Source organism: Anser brachyrhynchus (genome assembly GCF_964034855.1).
Source record: "Anser brachyrhynchus genome assembly, chromosome: 9".
Lineage (NCBI taxonomy): Eukaryota > Metazoa > Chordata > Aves > Anseriformes > Anatidae > Anser > Anser brachyrhynchus.
This window is the reverse complement of record NC_137703.1, coordinates 9,550,816-9,567,902: the sequence shown is the minus strand read 5'-3', so window position 1 is coordinate 9,567,902 and position 17,087 is coordinate 9,550,816. Positions and strand designations below refer to the sequence as shown.

General features: G+C 69.9%; 2 protein-coding genes across 12 annotated transcripts; one reads left to right on the top strand and one right to left on the bottom strand.

Moving 5' to 3' along the window:
* The first annotated feature begins 122 nt into the window (after window positions 1–122).
* LOC308199518 (heat shock protein beta-7-like) lies at window positions 123–5,447 on the top strand. The gene is made up of 3 exons (XM_080603811.1): window positions 123–1,762; window positions 2,302–2,453; window positions 5,134–5,447. The coding sequence occupies exons 1-3, from the start codon at window positions 1,546–1,548 to the stop codon at window positions 5,344–5,346; spliced, it is 582 nt and encodes a 193-aa protein (XP_080459937.1). The 5' UTR covers window positions 123–1,545; the 3' UTR covers window positions 5,347–5,447.
* CLCN2 (chloride voltage-gated channel 2) lies at window positions 5,132–16,798 on the bottom strand. 11 transcript variants are annotated; one of them, XM_080603804.1, is made up of 24 exons: window positions 16,648–16,793; window positions 12,305–12,461; window positions 11,795–11,926; window positions 11,540–11,668; window positions 11,284–11,417; window positions 11,122–11,199; window positions 10,970–11,048; window positions 10,192–10,317; window positions 10,030–10,114; window positions 9,839–9,940; window positions 9,649–9,733; window positions 9,410–9,565; window positions 8,931–9,000; window positions 8,705–8,815; window positions 8,299–8,512; window positions 8,047–8,180; window positions 7,801–7,958; window positions 7,611–7,716; window positions 7,460–7,533; window positions 6,844–6,894; window positions 6,457–6,495; window positions 6,221–6,325; window positions 6,045–6,131; window positions 5,132–5,964 (listed from the first exon to the last, which is right to left on the bottom strand). In XM_080603804.1, the coding sequence occupies exons 1-24, from the start codon at window positions 16,696–16,698 to the stop codon at window positions 5,773–5,775; spliced, it is 2,655 nt and encodes an 884-aa protein (XP_080459930.1). In that variant the 5' UTR covers window positions 16,699–16,793; the 3' UTR covers window positions 5,132–5,772. The 11 variants fall into 11 exon arrangements, with proteins under 11 accessions (XP_080459930.1, XP_080459928.1, XP_080459921.1 ...); XM_080603802.1 differs by having other exon boundaries at window positions 7,611–7,958; window positions 16,648–16,794; XM_080603795.1 differs by lacking the exon at window positions 6,844–6,894.
* Window positions 16,799–17,087: the final 289 nt, after the last annotated feature.

The window sequence follows — 17,087 nt, the reverse complement described above, 5'->3', positions numbered from 1 at the left end:
GGGGGCTGGCTGTTCGCATGCTCCCCCCTTCGCCGCTCCGGGCTCCCCTTTTTGGGCACAGGGCCCCCCCCCTCGTAGGCACAGCCGAACCTCTCTGGGCAGCCCCCGGTGCCCCTGCCCTGTGCCCGCACCCTGGGCTGGCAGCACTGGGACTGTGGGGGGGGGGAATTTGGGGAGCAGGGGGCTTTTGTCCTCGCCCCCCACTGGCTTTTATTGGACCGAGTTTTATACTGTGAACTGCTGCCTCGGGGCGGGGGGCTGGGGGGGCCGTGGATGCGCCGCAGTGCTGGGGCTCTCTCGGCTTTTGTACGCGTGTGGGGCTCGCACGGGGAGGTTGCGGGTGGGGGCCTGGTGGGCACGGCCCCCCCAGCCTGGGTGCTGGGAGGCCACCAGCGACAGCACCCCGCAGACAGCCCCAAAGCGGGCACATGCTGGGGGGCTCAGTGTCCAGAGCCCCCCAGGGCTGCCGTGGGCCAAACTGGGGTGTGTGTGGGGGGGTGAGCAGCAGGTCCCGGGACTGACATCCCCGTCCCCAGGTCACTCACCCCTAGCAGGGAACCAAGTGCCTACATGAAGGGCAACCGGCCCCCCCCTCTGGCACGGGGCCCCCCCAGGTGTCCGGGCACACCGTTTGGGGAAGGAATGCCAGTTTTCGCCAACGCTTGCCCCCCCCCTTCTTCCTGCATGGCACTTGTTCTCGTGGGGCCGCTCGCCCACTGCATGCCACCCTTTGCCCGGCCACGGTGTCCCCCCCCTGCACCCCCAGCCCCTCACCCTCCGCGCGCCCTCACTCCCACACCACCAAACACCCCCACTGCTGCCCCATGCCACCCTGTCCCCGCCGTGGGGTCCCCACCCCCGCACGGCCAACCTGCCGGGGGGGCGCAGGGGCTGGCCGCCATGCCGAGGGGCTCCCTGCCATCCGGCCAGCGATGGCACCATGTCCCCGTGCTGTTTGGGGACAGCGGACACCGGGCAGGACGAGCCTGGAGTCGTGGCCCCAAACCCACCCTGGGATGGGGGAAAAGGGGTGTGGGGGCTTTGCTCGGTGTGCGCAGCTCCACAGACGTGCGCGGAGCAGTGCTCGCAGAGGCAACGGGTGCGCGTGTGCATGAGCACATGGGCGTGCGTGCATGAACACGTGTGTGCACGGGGCGTGTGCATGTATGTGCACGCCTGCATGTGTGCAAACGTGCGGGTAGCACGTGTGTGCACACCGGTAGGTACCCACGGGGTGCCAGGGGCCCTGGGAGCTGCCCCCAGCCCCGTGCCATGGCACCCATGGGTGTCCGCCCCCCCCCAGCACCCCTGCCTCCGTCCCGCCAGGCCTCCAATAAAGTCAGTGGTGTGAGCGCTGCACCGGCTGCCTCTCCTTGCGCGTGGGGGGCACCTGGTCCCCAAGGGGGGGGGGGCCCGCTGGGGGTGGCGGGATGGCGGTGACAACGGCACGTCCCCTGCGTGTCCCCCCCGCCGAAGGGTGACGGAGAGGCCCCGGCCGTTATCTCGCATTCCTGGCCGGGGTGGCCGTGCCTCACCGGGCTAATTATGGGCATGCGGTGGCGGGCGCACGGCCGGCCCCCTCCCCTGGGGACCTGGGCGCTGGGGACAGGGGCTCGGTGGCACCAGCACGGTGACATGGCCTCGCTCAGCTCGGCCGCCACGTACCGCACCGAGTGCATCAGCACCTACAGCCAGGGGCCGGGGCACCCAGAGCCCCGCTTCGAGGGGGAGCGGTACCGCTACGACGCCTTCGGGTACCCAGGTATGGGGTGGGGGGGACCCTGAGCTGTACCCTCCTGTCCTGAGCCCTGTCCCTGTCCCCTGAGCACCCCATGGCTCTCTGGATCATCCTGCACCCCCTGCCAAGTCTCTTCACGCCCCCCTCCCCCCACCCCAGTGCTCCCCAAGGTCCCCAGGCGCTGTGTCCCCAGTTCTTCCCTCCCTGCAATGTCTCAGAAACCCCAGCACCCCCCCCAGTCTTCTCCCCCCAAATTTTCCTGGCCATCCCCTGTGTCCCCACCTGTTCCCAGGCCACCCATGCTCCCCCCCAGACCCTCCTACAGCCTTTGGGCACCCCCAGCCCACCCTGTACCCCCCGGCCCAGTACACCTGGGGTGCCCAGCTCCCCATGCAGCCTTCCCAATGTCCCCAACCACCAGTGCCACCTGCCACCCCCCAGCCCCCCCCAAAACAGCATCCCTAGCCTCTCCTGCACCCCCCAATTCCCTTGACACCCCTGAATGCTGTGCCCCCCCCCCCCCCCCCCCCCCCCTTGCTGACCCCCATGACCGGTCCCCGCAGGGTCCCCGGGGGCCATGTACCCCTGCAGCCTGGGCACCTGGGTGCGGGCCCAGGGGGACACCTACCAGGTGGTGGCCGACGTCAGCCAGTTTGAGCCCCCCGACATCGTGGTGACCACCTCCAATGGCCACGTCGCCATCCGGGCCGAGAAGGTGAGGAGCCGGGGGGGTGGGGGGTGGGGGTGGGGGCAGCCCCCGTACCCCAAACACGGGCCCCTGCTGCCTGGGGTGGGGGACAAGCCCCAGCTCTGCCCCGTGGCACCCATCATCTTCCATGGGGGTAACTGGGAGCAGCCACTGGGGGAACTGTGAACTGTCCTCGCTGAGAGTGGGGAAACTGGGAATGGTCACTGGGGTAATGGGGGGACTGGAAACAACCCCTCTGTAAGACTGGGGCAACTGGGAGCTTCTCCCTGCTGGGGTGGCTGGGAATCCCCCACACTTGCACTGGGGTAACTGGGAAGTGCCCACTGTGCATAGCTGTCGTGTGGTGCCGTGCCGTGCCGTGCTGTGCCATACTGTGCCGCACTGTGCCGCGCTGTGCCGCACTGTGCCGCGCTGTGCCGCACTGTGCCACGCTGTGCCGCACTGTGCCGCACTGTGCCGCACTGTGCCATGCTGTGCCGCACTGAGCCGTACCATGCCACGCTGTGCCGCACTGTGCCACGCTGTGCCGCACTGTGCCATGCTGTGCCGCACTGAGCTGTACCATGCCACGCTGTGCCGCACTGTGCCACGCTGTGCCGCACTGTGCCACACTGAGCCGCACTGTGCCACGCTGTGCTGCACTGTGCCGCACTGTGCCACGCTGTGCCGTACTGTGCCACGCTGTGCCACGCTGTGCCGCACTGTGCCACGCTGTGCCACACTGTGCCCCGCTGTGCCACACTGTGCCACACTGTGCCGTACCATGCCACGCTGTGCCACACTGTGCCACGCTGTGCCGCACTGTGCCATACTGTGCCGCACTGTGCCACGCTGTGCCGCACTGTGCCACACTGAGCCGCACTGTGCCACGCTGTGCCGCACTGTGCCGCACTGTGCCACACTGTGCCGCGCTGTGCCACACTGAGCCGCACTGTGCCACGCTGTGCTGCACTGTGCCGCACTGTGCCACACTGTGCCGCACTGTGCCGCACTGTGCCATGCTGTGCCGCACTGTGCCACGCTGTGCCACGCTGTGCCGCACTGTACCACACTGTGCCGCACTGTGCCGCAGTGTGCCGCACTGTGCCGCGCTGTGCCACGCTGTGCCGCACTGTGCCCCGCTGTGCCGCACTGTGCCATGCTGTGCCGCACTGTGCCGCACTGTGCCACGCTGTGCCACACTGTGCCATGCTGTGCCACGCTGTGCCACACTGTGCCGCACTGTGCCGCACTGTGCCGCACTGTGCCATGCTGTGCCGCACTGTGCCGCGCTGTGCCGCACTGTGCCACGCTGTGCCACACTGTGCCACGCTGTGCCACACTGTGCCACGCTGTGCCGCACTGAGCCGCACTGTGCTGCACTGTGCCGCACTGTGCCACGCTGTGCCGCACTGAGCCGCACTGTGCCGCACTGTGCCACGCTGTGCCGCACTGTGCCACGCTGTGCCACGCTGTGCCACGCTGTGCCGCACTGTGCCACGCTGTGCCGCACTGTGCCGCACTGTGCCACGCTGTGCCACACTGTGCCACACTGTGCCACGCTGTGCCGCACTGTGCCGCACTGTGCCACGCTGTGCCGCACTGTGCCACGCTGTGCCACGCTGTGCCGCACTGTGCCACGCTGTGCCGCACTGTGCCGTACTGTGCCACGCTGTGCCGCACTGTGCCACGCTGTGCCACACTGTGCCGCACTGTGCCACGCTGTGCCGCACTGAGCCGCACTGTGCCGCACTGTGCCACGCTGTGCCGCACTGTGCCACGCTGTGCCACGCTGTGCCACGCTGTGCCGCACTGTGCCACGCTGTGCCGCACTGTGCCGCACTGTGCCACGCTGTGCCACACTGTGCCACACTGTGCCACGCTGTGCCGCACTGTGCCGCGCTGTGCCACGCTGTGCCGCACTGTGCCACGCTGTGCCACGCTGTGCCGCACTGTGCCACGCTGTGCCGCACTGTGCCGTACTGTGCCACGCTGTGCCGCACTGTGCCACGCTGTGCCACACTGTGCCGCACTGTGCCACGCTGTGCCACACTGTGCCCCGCTGTGCCACACTGTGCCATACCATGCCACGCTGTGCCGTACTGTGCCGCACTGTGCCCCGCTGTGCCGCACTGTGCCATGCTGTGCCGCACTGTGCCGCACTGTGCCACACTGTGCCATGCTGTGCCATACTGTGCCACACTGTGCCGTACCATGCCACGCTGTGCCACACTGTGCCACGCTGTGCTGCACTGTGCCATACTGTGCCGCACTGTGCCGCACTGTGCCGTACTGTGCCATGCTGTGCCGCACTGTGCCGCGCTGTGCCGCACTGTGCCACGCTGTGCCACACTGTGCCGCACTGAGCCGCACTGTGCCACGCTGTGCCGCACTGAGCCGCACTGTGCCGCACTGTGCCACGCTGTGCCGCACTGTGCCACGCTGTGCCACGCTGTGCCACGCTGTGCCGCACTGTGCCACGCTGTGCCACGCTGTGCCATACTGTGCCATGCTGTGCCGCACTGTGCCGCGCTGTGCCGCACTGTGCCACGCTGTGCCGCATTGTGCCACGCTGTTCCGCACTGTGCCGCACTGTGCCGCACTGTGCCGCACTGTGCCGCACTGTGCCATGCTGTGCCGCACTGTGCCGTACCATGCCATGCTGTGCCGCGCTGTGCCATACCATGCCGGCACCACTTCCCCACAGGTGGCCGAGGACGGCACCGTGTGTGACACCTTCACCCACCAGTGTCGGCTGCCTGAGGACACGGACCCGCTGTCGGTGAGCTGTGCCCTCACCGAAGCTGGCACGCTGCTCATCACCGCCCGGCGCCGCGCCGGCACCCGCCCCGGCGAACCCCCGCAGCCGCTGTACCGCAGCGAGGCCACGCTGGGAGCGGGGCCGGTGCGGGGACAGTGACGGCGACCCCGGGCCATGCAGGGTGGGGGCTCGGCCGGTGCCTCCGTGCTGCGGCATGGTGGCTCTGTTTATAAAGTCCTTTTATTAAATTAATATAAAAATCTCTGTATTTACATGGGGGGGTGATGCGGCGAGGCTGTGGCCGTGCCTGGGGGAGCACTGGGGCTGGGGGCTGAGGGGGGGGGGGGGGGGTGGAGGTAGTGATGTGGGGAGCCCCAGGAGCTGGCAGGGAAGGTGGGGGGGTGTGGGCAGGCTGGGGGGCACCTGGCCACCCCTGTTGCCGGGTCGAGGACACCCACCCTACGCCGGGACCCGGTGCGGGCATCCCCCGGTACCCGCGGGGGATAGGGGGGGACCCTGCAGTGCCCGCCCCTGGCGCATGGGTGGGGGACGTGGGGGGTGGTGGTGGGGTGTCTGGCGTCGCCGTCACTTGTCGGTGTCGCCGTCATCGGGGCCGGCCTCGCGGGGCATGGGGTGGTGCTGGTGGCGGTCCCAGAGCTGGCGCAGGTCGGTGGTGTCGGGCTCGGGCGCGCTGGTGCTGCTGCGGCGGAAGCTGGCGAGCGGTGGCAGCACCTTCACCCCCTTGGCCGTCAGCGAGCCCTCGATGGCCTTGCGGAGCTGCGGGAACCCCAATGTCGTCAGCGGGCAGGTGTGGAGCTCCCAACCCCACCGCCAGAGCCCCCCCTGCGGCTCCTCACCTCCTTGAGGGACACCATGCCCACCAGGCGCCCAATACTGGTGACGTACGCGTGGTCGAGGCCCAGCAGTGAGAAGATGGTGTGGGTCTGCGGGGAGACAGGGGGCTCAGAATTTGGGGGGGCAGACTGGAGGGGGGCGCAATGGGCACAAACTGGGGGGGGGGACACGGGCATACCTTGTGCAGCGAGGTGCACTCCACCAGCTGGAAGGGCGCGGGGTCGATCTGGGCACTGCCAAAGTCCACGGGCTGCTCCAGCTGCTGCTCCTCCCATGCCAGGATCTGGGGCGGGGGGACCAGGCCGTGGGGCACGGCCCCCCCAAAACCTCCGTACCTCCCCATCACGGGGCCGTAGGGCTGTAGGGGCGCCCCTCACCCTCCCCATGGTGGGCATGGGGGGGGGGGGGTCTCACCTCTGCCGGCGTCATCCGGTCCCCCGCATCCACGTCCTCCTGCGGGAGAGGTAGGGGTGAGCGGGGCCAGCTGGGGGCACTGAGATCAGCCAAGCCCGGCTTGTGATTGGTGGAGAGAACACGGGCTGGTGCATGATTGGCTGAGGAAAGCGGCTGGGATCAGCCGGGGGGATCCCGGTCGCGCTACGATTCGCCAAGCGGATTTGGGATCGAGAGTTCACACGCCCTGATTGGCCGAGCGGAAATCGGGACAGGCTGAGATTGGCTGCGCAGATGTGGGCCAAATGGGATTGGCCAAGCAGAATCGTGCCGGGCTCCTGATTGGTTAAGAGGATCCAGGCTGGCCTCTGATTGGCTGAGAGGAGCCATACCCTGCCTGCAGCTTACCGTGATGGAAATGCGGACGTGCTTGGCCTTGCGAGGGGCCGTGCCCTGCGCCTGGCACCACGCGGGAGAGACGGCGGCGTTAGGGGCGGCACCGTGGGGAGGGGCCGGTCGGGATGGGATGGGAAAGGTGGGTGAGGGATGGGATGGGATGGGATGGGATGGGATGGGATGGGATGGGATGGGATGGGATGGGATGGGATGGGATGGGATGGGATGGGATTGGGTCGCGTCGGGTTGGGATGAATGGGTTGGGTTGGGTTGGGATGGGATGGATGGATGGGTTGAAATGGGATGGGAGAGATGTGTTGGGAGGGGATGGGATGGGATGGGATGGGATGGGATGGGATGGGATGGGATGATTGGGTTGGAATGGGATGGGATAGATGTGTTGGGATGAGATGAGATGGGATGGGATGGGATGGGATGATTGGGTTGGAATGGGATGGGATAGATGTGTTGGGATGAGATGGGATGGGTTGGGATGGATGGGGTGGGAAGGGCAGGAACAGGAAGGGATAGGCAGGGTGGGAAGGTTCAAGTAGGGATGGGAAAGAATGGGATGGGAAAGGTCAAGTGGGGATGCAGAGGGATGGGATGGGCAGGAACAAGCGCTCACCTCGGCGGGCTCTGCAGCAGTGTTGGCACAGAAGAGGCTCTTGAGGGCGATGCCGGAGGTGTCGGCAGTGCCGGCTGCAGGTGGGCAGAGGGGTCAGCGCAGGGACATGGCGGGGGGGGGGTTCCATGGGGGGCACAGGGCACAGACTCACCAGGGGGGCTGTTGGTGGGGACGCTGGGCACCCGCTTCAGCGCTGGCTTCAGGGGCTTGCGGGAGCTGCCGCGCGTGGGGGCGAAGGAAGAGGCTTCCGTGTTGATCTGCGAGAAGGAAGGGACAGGGTTGGGGGACGCGGGCACCCTGGTGGGGGCACCCCAGGGTGGCTGCCCCTGCAGCCCCCTCACCTGGAAGCAGACGCTGGCTTCAGAGAGCCGGTGCCCATCCTCGAAGCTTGCCCGTGCCCTCTGCCGCAGGGCCTGGAGCCGGCGCTGGGGATGGAGCTGCTGGCTGAGCAGGGCCCCCACCTGCTCCCGCTCGATGGAGCCCAGCAGGATCATGGACTCTGATGGTGGAGAGGGAACAAATGTTGGAGGGGATGGTGCCGTGGAGACCCTGGAGATGTACCAGAGCTGCCCCTGCCCGCCTCTCACCAGCTGAATCCACCAGCGCCAGGCTCTTCATCTTGGTGCTGTGCAGGACGTGCTGCAGGTCCCGGTACTTGCAGTTGAGGGAGACGTAGGGGATGTCCCGCACCATGATGTCCTCCACCCGCACGTTGTATTTCCTGCCCGGGGCAGGCACGGTGACCTCAGCGTGGTGGCCACATCATGCCACTGGCCCCATCCCCGTGCCCCGTGGCAGGGCTGGCTGGGGACGTGGGGACACAGCAGGGTGGCACTCACTCGTGGTGCCCCCAGCCCAGCTCGGGGAGGTAGGGCAGCTTCTTGATGCGGATGATGCTGTCGTAGAGCGAGGGCTGGAGGCTCTGGGCCACGGCGTTGGCCAGGATGACGGCGATCATGACGGGCAGGATGTGCGAGATCTGTCCCGTCAGCTCGAAGACGATGACGGCCGTGGACACCGTGTGGGTGACGGCGCCCGACAGCGCGGCCGCCCCTGTGCCCGCGCGCGTCCCCGGGAGACACAGGGGCAGCCATCAGGTGCCCGTCTGCCTGCCCGCGGGGCCATGTCCCGCACCCCTGGGACACCCTTGGGACATCCCCATTGGCAGGGGTCACCCAGAACCCCAGCAGCTCCCTTGGAGCACCCCCGAGCGGTGGCACGCGGCGTCCCCAGCGCGGTGCTTACCCACCACGGCGTAGCCCCCCGGCACGATGCGGTAGGTGTTGCTGTCGGTGTGGATGCCGTCGGGGAACCAGGCTGCCATGCTCTCCCCCACCAGCCGCCCGAAGGCTGCCCCTGCCCACAGAGAGGGGTTGGCGGGGGCCGTGGGGACCCGACCCCTCTCCTGCCCCCAGGCCGTGCCGTGGGACACCCACGGAGGAGGGAGCCCCAGGGCCGGGCCGGCTCTCACCGATGACGAAGACGGGCATGAAGGCTCCGCAGGGCACCGGGATGGTGGTGGCCAGGGCTGACATCCAGAACTGCGCAGGGGACATGGGCTCACGTCAGTTGCCCCCCCCCCGGCCTGGCTCTCCTCCAGCCCCAGCCGTGCCCCACAGCCGTGGAGCAGGATGCGGGCACAGCCCCGTGCCATGGGGCAGCCGCCTCCTCCCAGGGGGCACCCAGCCAGCACCTCCCGGGGGCACCTGGTGGCATCCCGCCAGCACCTCCCCGGTGGCACCTCGGTGGCTCCCGGCCAAGATCTCTTTGGCAGCATGTTGGTGGCACCATGCCACCACCTTGGTGGCCGCTCCGTGCCTCCTGGTAGCACCTCGGTGGCAAGCATCCAGCACCTCCTTGGTGGCATCCAGGAGTCACCCCCACCCTCACCAGTGCCAGCTGGTGGCAGCCAGGGGCTGGCTGGGGCCAGCCGGGGCATGACGCACCTACCTTCATGAGGATGAAGACGACGAGGGTGACAAAGACGTTGGAGCGGGGATTGCGCCAGGCCTCCAAGATGCCAATGTACTCGAACTCATCGCTGGGCTCCCGCTTGGACCACGTCTGGTTGTCAAACAGCGTCACCAGCGTGTCCTTCTGGGTGAGCTGGGGAGGCGCAGGGGTGAGCCAGGGGTGCTGCTGGTGACCCACGGGGCCAGCACTTTGCCCCCTGGCCCCACTGTGGCTACCTGTCCGGCCATGAACTGTCCGAAGCCGGGTGGGAAGGTCAGCGTGGAGATGAGCAGCGTCACCAGAGCAGGGAACAGCAGGCGCCTGGCGGGGTGGCACGGGGGGAAGTGACACCGGTGCAGCCCCAGCCCTGCCACCCCGGAGGGGACGGTCACTCTGTCCTGGCGGTGGGGACGACAAGGCACCTACTTCTTCATCAGGAAGCGGTTGATGGTCTTCTGGCGGCGCATGAACTGCACGATCTTGCGGTTGAGGTAGACGAAGAGCGCGCCCCCGAAGCCGCTGGCGATCCTGAGGGTGAGCCGGGGGTGAGCGCCCGCGTCCCGCTGCCACCCTGGGGACGTGGGGACAGGGACGTGGGATGGGGCAGCCACACTCACCCGATGACAGCGAAGGCGGGCAGCTCCTGCAGGTCGAAGGGGAAGTCGAGGCGGAATCGGGTTTTGAAGAGCGCTGTGATGGTCTCTGGGGGCATGGCGGGGGTCAGCGGGGCCGGGTGGGGGACGCCAGTGCCCCTCAGCCTCCCGCCCCACAGGAGGTACCTTCGTCCTTGATCCAGACAGCCAGGACACGGAAGATGAAGGCACTGAAGGTGGCGGCGAAGAAGCCGCGCCAGTAGTTGCGGACGGCGAAGAAGGTGGAGGTGACCTCGATGCTGAACAGGACACCTGGCACCGGGGAGGGGGGAAGGACGAGAGGAGAGGGAGGCGAAAGCCAGGCAGAGCCCAGGCTCCTGGCATGCTTCCCGCATCCCTCCCGGGGCCCCCGCGGGGCTGGCCAGCCCCACGGCCACGCTGTGGGTCACGGGCTTCCTCGGCAAAGCGCGCGGCCGGTCCCCGGCCGTCTGCACCGGGTGCGAGCAAGAGGGCAGTGCGGGGACGTGAGCAGGCACGGGGTGGGGTGGGCGGCAGCCGGCTCTGGGGCTGGGGGCGCACGCAGACGGACGGACAGACAGGTGGGTGGACCGGGCGGCTCAGCACGCACGGGGCAAGGCAAGAGTTAGACACGGCACCAACCTACGGGCAGGGCTCAGCGGGGCCGGAGCGGGGAGCTCCCTGGAGCGTAGCGTGGCGGGGGAGAGGACGAGACGAGACGTTACACCTCCGGGAGGACGGCGCCCGCTCCTCCCTTCCTCCTCCGCCCCGCGGGCACCCTGTCTAGCAGCACTGCCTCTCCCATGCCAGCCGGCCCCGGGGGACACGGGGCGGGCAGGTCCCTGTCCCCCGCCTGGCAGCGAGGGGCGCGAGGGGCAGGGTCCTGCTGGCCTCCCCGCGAGGACCCAGGAGCCCGGGCAGGACGTGGGGGCGGGGGGGACCCTACCTCCGATGGGGGCGGCGAAGCAGCAGCCGACACCGACGGCGCAGGCGGCTGCCAGCATTTCGGTGTTCCTCGCCTCGTTCTGCGGGTGGGAATTGGGTCAGGGGGTGCTGCCCCCCCTCATCCCCCCAAACCCTGCCTGTCTGCCCACTCACCTCATAGATGCCCCCGAAGAAGGAGAGGAAGCGGCTGAGCAGGGCTGCGCACATGCTGGCGATGTGGACGAAGGGGCCCTGCAGGGACACAACAAGGGGGGGGCTGAGTTTCATGCCCCCACCATGCCCACCGCCCGCCCCGGCCCCAGGCAGTGCCCTCACCTCCTTGCCCAGGGGCATGCCGCTGCCCAGGGCGCACGTCAGCCCGATCACCTTGGCCACGAAGGTCTTGAGGGTGAGGTACTCCTTCAGCACGACCCCCCGCAGGATGGTCTTCATCTCGGGGATCCCCGAGCCTGGTGCCACAGGGACAGTCCTGACCCACGGCCCTAGGGGGGCCTTGGAAGACCCTCAGGACCCCCAACCCTATAGCCCAGGACACCCAGGACACCCAGGAGGGGAGACCCCAGCACCTTACCCACAGCCTGCGGGGCGAGGATCTGGGTGAAGCCAGCCGAGAAGGTGATGAGCACGGTGGGGTAGGTGACCCAGGCCAGGTACTGCAGCAGCACGTTGGTGTCCAGGCCCCCGTACATCCACTTCTGGGCTACGGGCGCAGCAGGCGAGACGGGTCGCGGGTGGCAGGGGACGTGGCACAGCCCCACAGCACGGCCACCCCATGGGTCCCCCTGCATGGCCCCGGGGACCCCACCACCCACCAGTGCCCACTCACCTTGGAGGCAGGTGGCGATGGCAAAGTCCATGGCCCAGCTCACCAGCGCCATGACCAGCCCCAGGAGGATGAGGAAGACCCAGTCCTCGCCCACCCTGGCGATGAAGAACCGCTGGCACCGCACGGCGCAGCCTGCGGGCACAGGGCAGGCTCAGGGCCGGGCGCCCCGGGGATGGGCACACGGGGGGCAGCACCGCCACGTGCTCCAGCTGCGAGGACGCCGCGCGTGCAGGGACACAGCTTGGCCCCGCGCCGCTCGCACAAGCGCTGCCCCCTCGGCACGGCCCCAAGAGGAGCGGTGGGGGCCCCCCCCCATCCCTGCTATTTTGGGCCATTGTGTCCCCGCTGCCCGGCAGGCAGGTGGCATTGTCCTCGGCGCCAGTGTCCCATGACAGCAGGAGAAACCCTACCCGCAGCCGCGGTGCCCAGAGCCGCGTGAAGCTGCACGGCCGCCTTGTCCCCGTCCCCCCTCCGTGTCCCCTCACCGCCCCCCCCTCCGTGTCCCCTCACCGCAGCGGGGGGCGCAGCGGCCCTGGCTGTACTCCAGCAGCTCGGAGGGGCGGCGTGGCTGCGGGGTGCCGTCGTCCCCCTGCTCCTGCTGCAGCCGCAGCCGGGCTGCCTCGTCCTTGGCGAAGGTGCCCAGGTCCTGCGTGTAGCGCCCGTACATCTGGGGGGGAAGGAGCGGGGACAGGCGTTGGGGGGCGGCCAGGTGGGGAAACTGAGGCAGGGGAGCGGCGAGCACTGGTGGGGGACTGTGGGAGGGGACAGGTGACAGCACCCCGTGGGGAAAGGGGTGGCAAATGTTTTTTTTTTTTGGGGGGGGGAGGCATGGAAGGGGCTGGGCAGATCACGGCGTGCGGGGATCGATCGCGATTGTTTCGCCCACCACGTGCTGAGCACGGGTACCCGGCCCTGCTGGTACCAGTCCCCGGCCCTGCCCAGGTGCCGCGGACACCGGGCTGGGCTGGTGGTGGGTGGAGAAGGGCCTCCGGTGCCAGGAGCACGGCCAGGCTGGCTGGGCGATTCTCTGAGGGCTGATATTGGGGTTGTGCTTGCACTGGCTGTGCGCCTCCCCTCGGCACCATTAGAAATACGGTTGGGATGCCCCCCACGGGGGGGGGTGCCCTTGGCATGCCACGTGCCCCAGGCTGGGGGCAGGAGGGCAGCGTGGGGCAGGGCATTGGCCACAGGCAAGGGGGAAATTTGGGAGCAAGGGGGTGCGAGGCAAACAGGGGCACGGTGCCCAGATGGTGGACACCCCCTCCTCCTCGGGTGGCACGTGGCACGTGGCCTGGCCCCGGGCAGCGCCCCCCATGCCAGCCGGGAGCTCTTTGTGCCCGTCCTCCCCGCCGAGCTGGGGGCACTTGTCCCGCGCGAGCGGGCACTGCCAAGGGCTCGGTTGCTTGGTTTCCGCCTCGCTCCCCCCCCGGCACGACCTGAATGCCAAGCGCCAGAGCTTGGCCCGGCACAAAGGGAGGCTTCAGGGCCGCGGGGGCCCCTGCCAGGCTCCCACGTCGGGGTGACGTGAGCCCCATGCCGATGGCGCGCCCACCCGCCGTGCCGCACGTGGCCGCCCCGCAGCCCCCGGCCCGGCACCGTGCCCAGCAGAGGGGCCCCGGCACGGGTGGGCACCGCGCTCAGCACGTGGGCAGCACGGCCCCGGCTGCCACCGGCGATGCCCGACCCCGCTCACGCACCCCAGGGCACGTGCCAGCTCCCGTGGGGACGGCGCGGAGGTGCATTCCCCGTGGGGCATTGCTCCCCACTGCGCCTCCTGCCCAGCTCCCTCTGGCACGGAGCAGAAAGCAGCCAGAGTGGCGCCGGGTGGATTCTCTGCTGTCTGATACCCGGGCTGAGCTCAGCGGTGGGGGGAGAAAGGGAAGGGACACGTGTCCATCGCTAACCCTCCTGGCACGGATCGTGCCCTGAACTCCTGCTCCGCACGGGGCTCGGCGGGTCCTTGGCCCTAGGGGAATGTGCCGGGGGCAGGCGCGAGCGGGGCGGAGGCGGCGGAGACGCCAGCTCAGCCTCCTCGGGGCTGGATTCAGCATCGCCTGCCAGAGGAGGACCCCGGCCCCGCACGGGGCCCGGCGTTCAAAGGCTCCCTTCGGGCCAGGCTTGTTTCCTCTGGAAGAACAAACGGCCCCGCGCCCGAGGAGCGCTGTCGGCTTGCCAAGCGCCCGCCTCCCCCTGACCTCGCTGCCCCCCTAAGCTGGGACCGGGGCACCCCCAGGCCGGCTCCATGCCCCATGCCGGGAGCTGGAACGCTGCCCCACACGTATTGGGGTCCCTGGCGGGATGCCCCTATAGCTGCAAGGGGGTTAGCCTGGCTGGGAGTGGGGTTGCTCCCCTCTGACCCCCATCTGCAGCCAACCCCGCTTGTAACGGGGCGATGGGAGCCAAGGGGCCATGCCGCCGCCCCACGGGCATGGCATGGGCCCCTTGGGGTGCCCCGTGGCAGGGCCGGGCAGCCCCGGCTGCTGGCGAGGGCCAGCGGTGGGTTCTGCCTTCCTCCTCCTCCTCCTCCCGCCCGGGTTATTTTTCCACAAAGGCCTTTTGAAACACAAACAGCCCCGGGACTCCGGCCTCCGCCGCGAAGCAGCTGAACAATCACAGTGCCGGGCGGGCAGGGAGCGGGCACGGGGGGGGGCCTGGCGGGGGGCACACGGGGACACGGGCGCGGGCCGAGGCCGGTATTTTGGGACCGGGCTCCCCCGCTGCAGGCACGAGCCGTGCCGAGCCCCTCGGGCCGTGCCAGCCCGCGGTGCCCGCTGCGCCCGGGTGATGCAGTGCACAGGGCTCCGCTGTGTCCCCGTGCCACCCCGTCCCATGGCAGCCGGGGCACTGAGCCCTCCTGGAAGGGGTGCCCACGGCCGTGGGAGCCACAGCCTCCCCTTTCGTCCCTACTCCCCCCAGATCAAGCAGGCAGGAGGAGCGGGGTCCCCGTCCTGCGCCGGGGCTGCTGGCACACAGGGAGGGCACACAGGGCCAGCTGACCTCCCCCCCCAGAATGTGACCCTGGTGGGGGCATTTAAAGGGGGAGCGGGGGTCCCCTGGGGTGGCAGCCAGGGGGACAGAGAGGCTGGGGGGGGGGATCCGTGTCACGCTGCCTGTCTTAGCCGGGCTCTAATCGCCCTGAGTGGCTCCGCGGCGAACAAGGGCAGTTTGTCGAGCTTAATCCTCCCCCCCAGAGGCCCTTTGCTTCCCTGGCATGCGGGGGGCACCGGGGCTGGCACGGACCCTGGGCACCCCTACCCCTGCCGGGGGCTTTCCCACAGGCACCCACCCCACACGTCCCACGCAGCGTGGGGTGTCCAGGGCGGGCACAATGTGGGGGCACGGGGCAGACAGCGGGGCTGTCCCCAGGGCTGGCAGGCTCCGGCCGGAGCCCAAGGCTCTGGGCAGGTGCTGGCAGGAGCCGGAGGCGCTGGGGAGGGCTGGGCACCCGCCCTCCTGCCTGGCACGGGGGCGGCTTCCGAAAGCCAGGCACGAGGCCACGGGACAGGCGCCCGTCCCCAGCCTCGCCCGCGTGGGCGAGCCTCGGGCGGCTTCGGGAGCCTTTCCACAGCCCTGAGGCCATGGGGATGGGCACCCCGAGGTGCCCAGGGCGTGGGTGCCTCCCCGCCTTGAGGAGAGCAGGGCAAAGTCTGCCGGCACCATGTGAGGCTGCCCTGATGCCAGCCCTGTGCCAGCGTGCCTCTCCCCTCCTGCGCTGCCCACGGGCTCCCCGGCACCGCGGTGCCTCTGCATACGCGCTGTGGACACGGCGTGGGGGGGTCAGTCTGGTGCTGGGGGGGAGAAAGGGGCAGCCCCGTGGCTCCCGTTGGATGGAGCAGAGCCAGAGCACGGATCAGGGAGATGCCAGGCAGCCAGACCCCGCAGGGGATGGGGCAGCTGGGGGTGGGCACCACGGGGATCCCAGATAAAGGTGCCTGGGAGGATGACGCGTGCCCGGCGCAGCGGGAGCACCGCGCCACGCGCCAGCCCTGCTGCACGCAGCCGGCTCAGGCTCCCCGCAAACCCGGGGAGCTGCGGGCACGGGTGCCCGGCAGTGGCTCTGCCCCTTCCCTGCCCGCCTCCCCTGCCCTGCCCGCCCGCAGGCCTTTGCCAGGGCAAAGTACCCGTTTGCCGAGCCACGCCGGGCGCTGGCCCAAGCAGGGGCCGGGGAGAAGCACCTTTGGCCGGGATGTCAGAGGGCTGCGGGCAGCGGAGGGGGCTGCGGGCACGGCGGGGAGGGAGATCACCGCGGGGCAGCTGGGCACCGGGGGGGGGGCAGCGGGGAGGGGACGGAGTCGTAAACACAGGGCTAAGGTTGCAGGCGGGGGAGATACGCTATCTGCGGGGCAGAGGGCTGGGGCCGGGTGGAGCGTGGGGGGGTAAAGGGTGCCGGGTGGCGCGGAGGCACCCCTGGAGGGGCCCTGGGGGTGGGCGTCACCCCCCCCCCCCCCCACGATAAGGGCTTGCTGGGGAGGGGGGGGGTGATGGTGGAAGCATGAGCAAGGGTCCTGCTGTGAGGCTGGGGCCTCCAGTGGGCTCCCGGAGCACCGGGGGGCTGTGGGATGGCACCAAGAATCCCCCCCCCCCCCCCGCCCCAGCGCCCTGCCCAGCCACAGGTGGTCCCCAGAGCTCCGGGGGGGGCAGGGGGCACAGCGGGGCCATGGAGGGGGGGGGGCGGGACAGGTGTCATTGGCCCTGCCGCCCCGAGCAGAGCACCCCGGGGTGGGGGGGGGGGAACGGACACAGCCCCCCCAGCCCCGTCACCCCCTCCCCGAGCCGTGCTGCTGCCCCCGGTGCCCCCGCCGCGCCCGGTGCCCCCCGCGGTGCGCCCGGTGCCCGGTGCGGGCTGCGCTCACCAGGGTCTGCTCGTACTGCAGCGCCCGCTGCTCCGCGCTCTCGGAGGCCATGGTGCCGGTGCTGCCGGTGCTCCTGGCCGTGCCGGTGCCGGTGCCGGTGCCCGCGGCGGCAGCGGCTCCTCCCGGGCCGTGCGGGGCGGGCCCCGGGGCACTGCCCGGGGGTGGGACCGGCCGCGCTCCGCCTCCGCCGCCAGCACCCGGCACCGGCACCGGGGAACGGGGGGTGCGCGGGGCGGGGGGGCTCTGCCCTGCTCGGGGGCTGCCGGGGGGCACTCGGCGCCCCCCGGGCTGGGGTGACCCTGGAGACCCCCGCCGCGGGCCATGCGCTCCTTTCCGCGGGCACAGGGACCCGCAGGGGGGTGGTGCTGCTCCCCCCAGCCCCGTTGTGGGGTGGGGGCGGCTGGTTGGGAGCAGAGGGGACAGAACTGGGGGGCACCGAG

Excerpts from the sequence above, each read along its gene's own strand:
- LOC308199518 (XM_080603811.1), top strand. The coding sequence starts at position 1,546 with ATGGGCATGCGGTGGCGGGCGCACGGCCGGCCCCCTCCCCTGGGGACC. Across the intron at positions 1,763-2,301 it reads CGACGCCTTCGGGTACCCAG|GGTCCCCGGGGGCCATGTAC; the intron begins GTATGGGGTGGG and ends CGGTCCCCGCAG. Across the intron at positions 2,454-5,133 it reads TCGCCATCCGGGCCGAGAAG|GTGGCCGAGGACGGCACCGT; the intron begins GTGAGGAGCCGG and ends ACTTCCCCACAG.
- CLCN2 (XM_080603794.1), bottom strand. The coding sequence starts at position 16,698 with ATGGCCTCCGAGAGCGCGGAGCAGCGGGCGCTGCAGTACGAGCAGACC. Across the intron at positions 11,418-11,539 it reads CCTCGCCCCGCAGGCTGTGG|GCTCGGGGATCCCCGAGATG; the intron begins GTAAGGTGCTGG and ends CTGTGGCACCAG. Across the intron at positions 9,001-9,409 it reads TCGTCTTCATCCTCATGAAG|TTCTGGATGTCAGCCCTGGC; the intron begins GTAGGTGCGTCA and ends TCCCCTGCGCAG.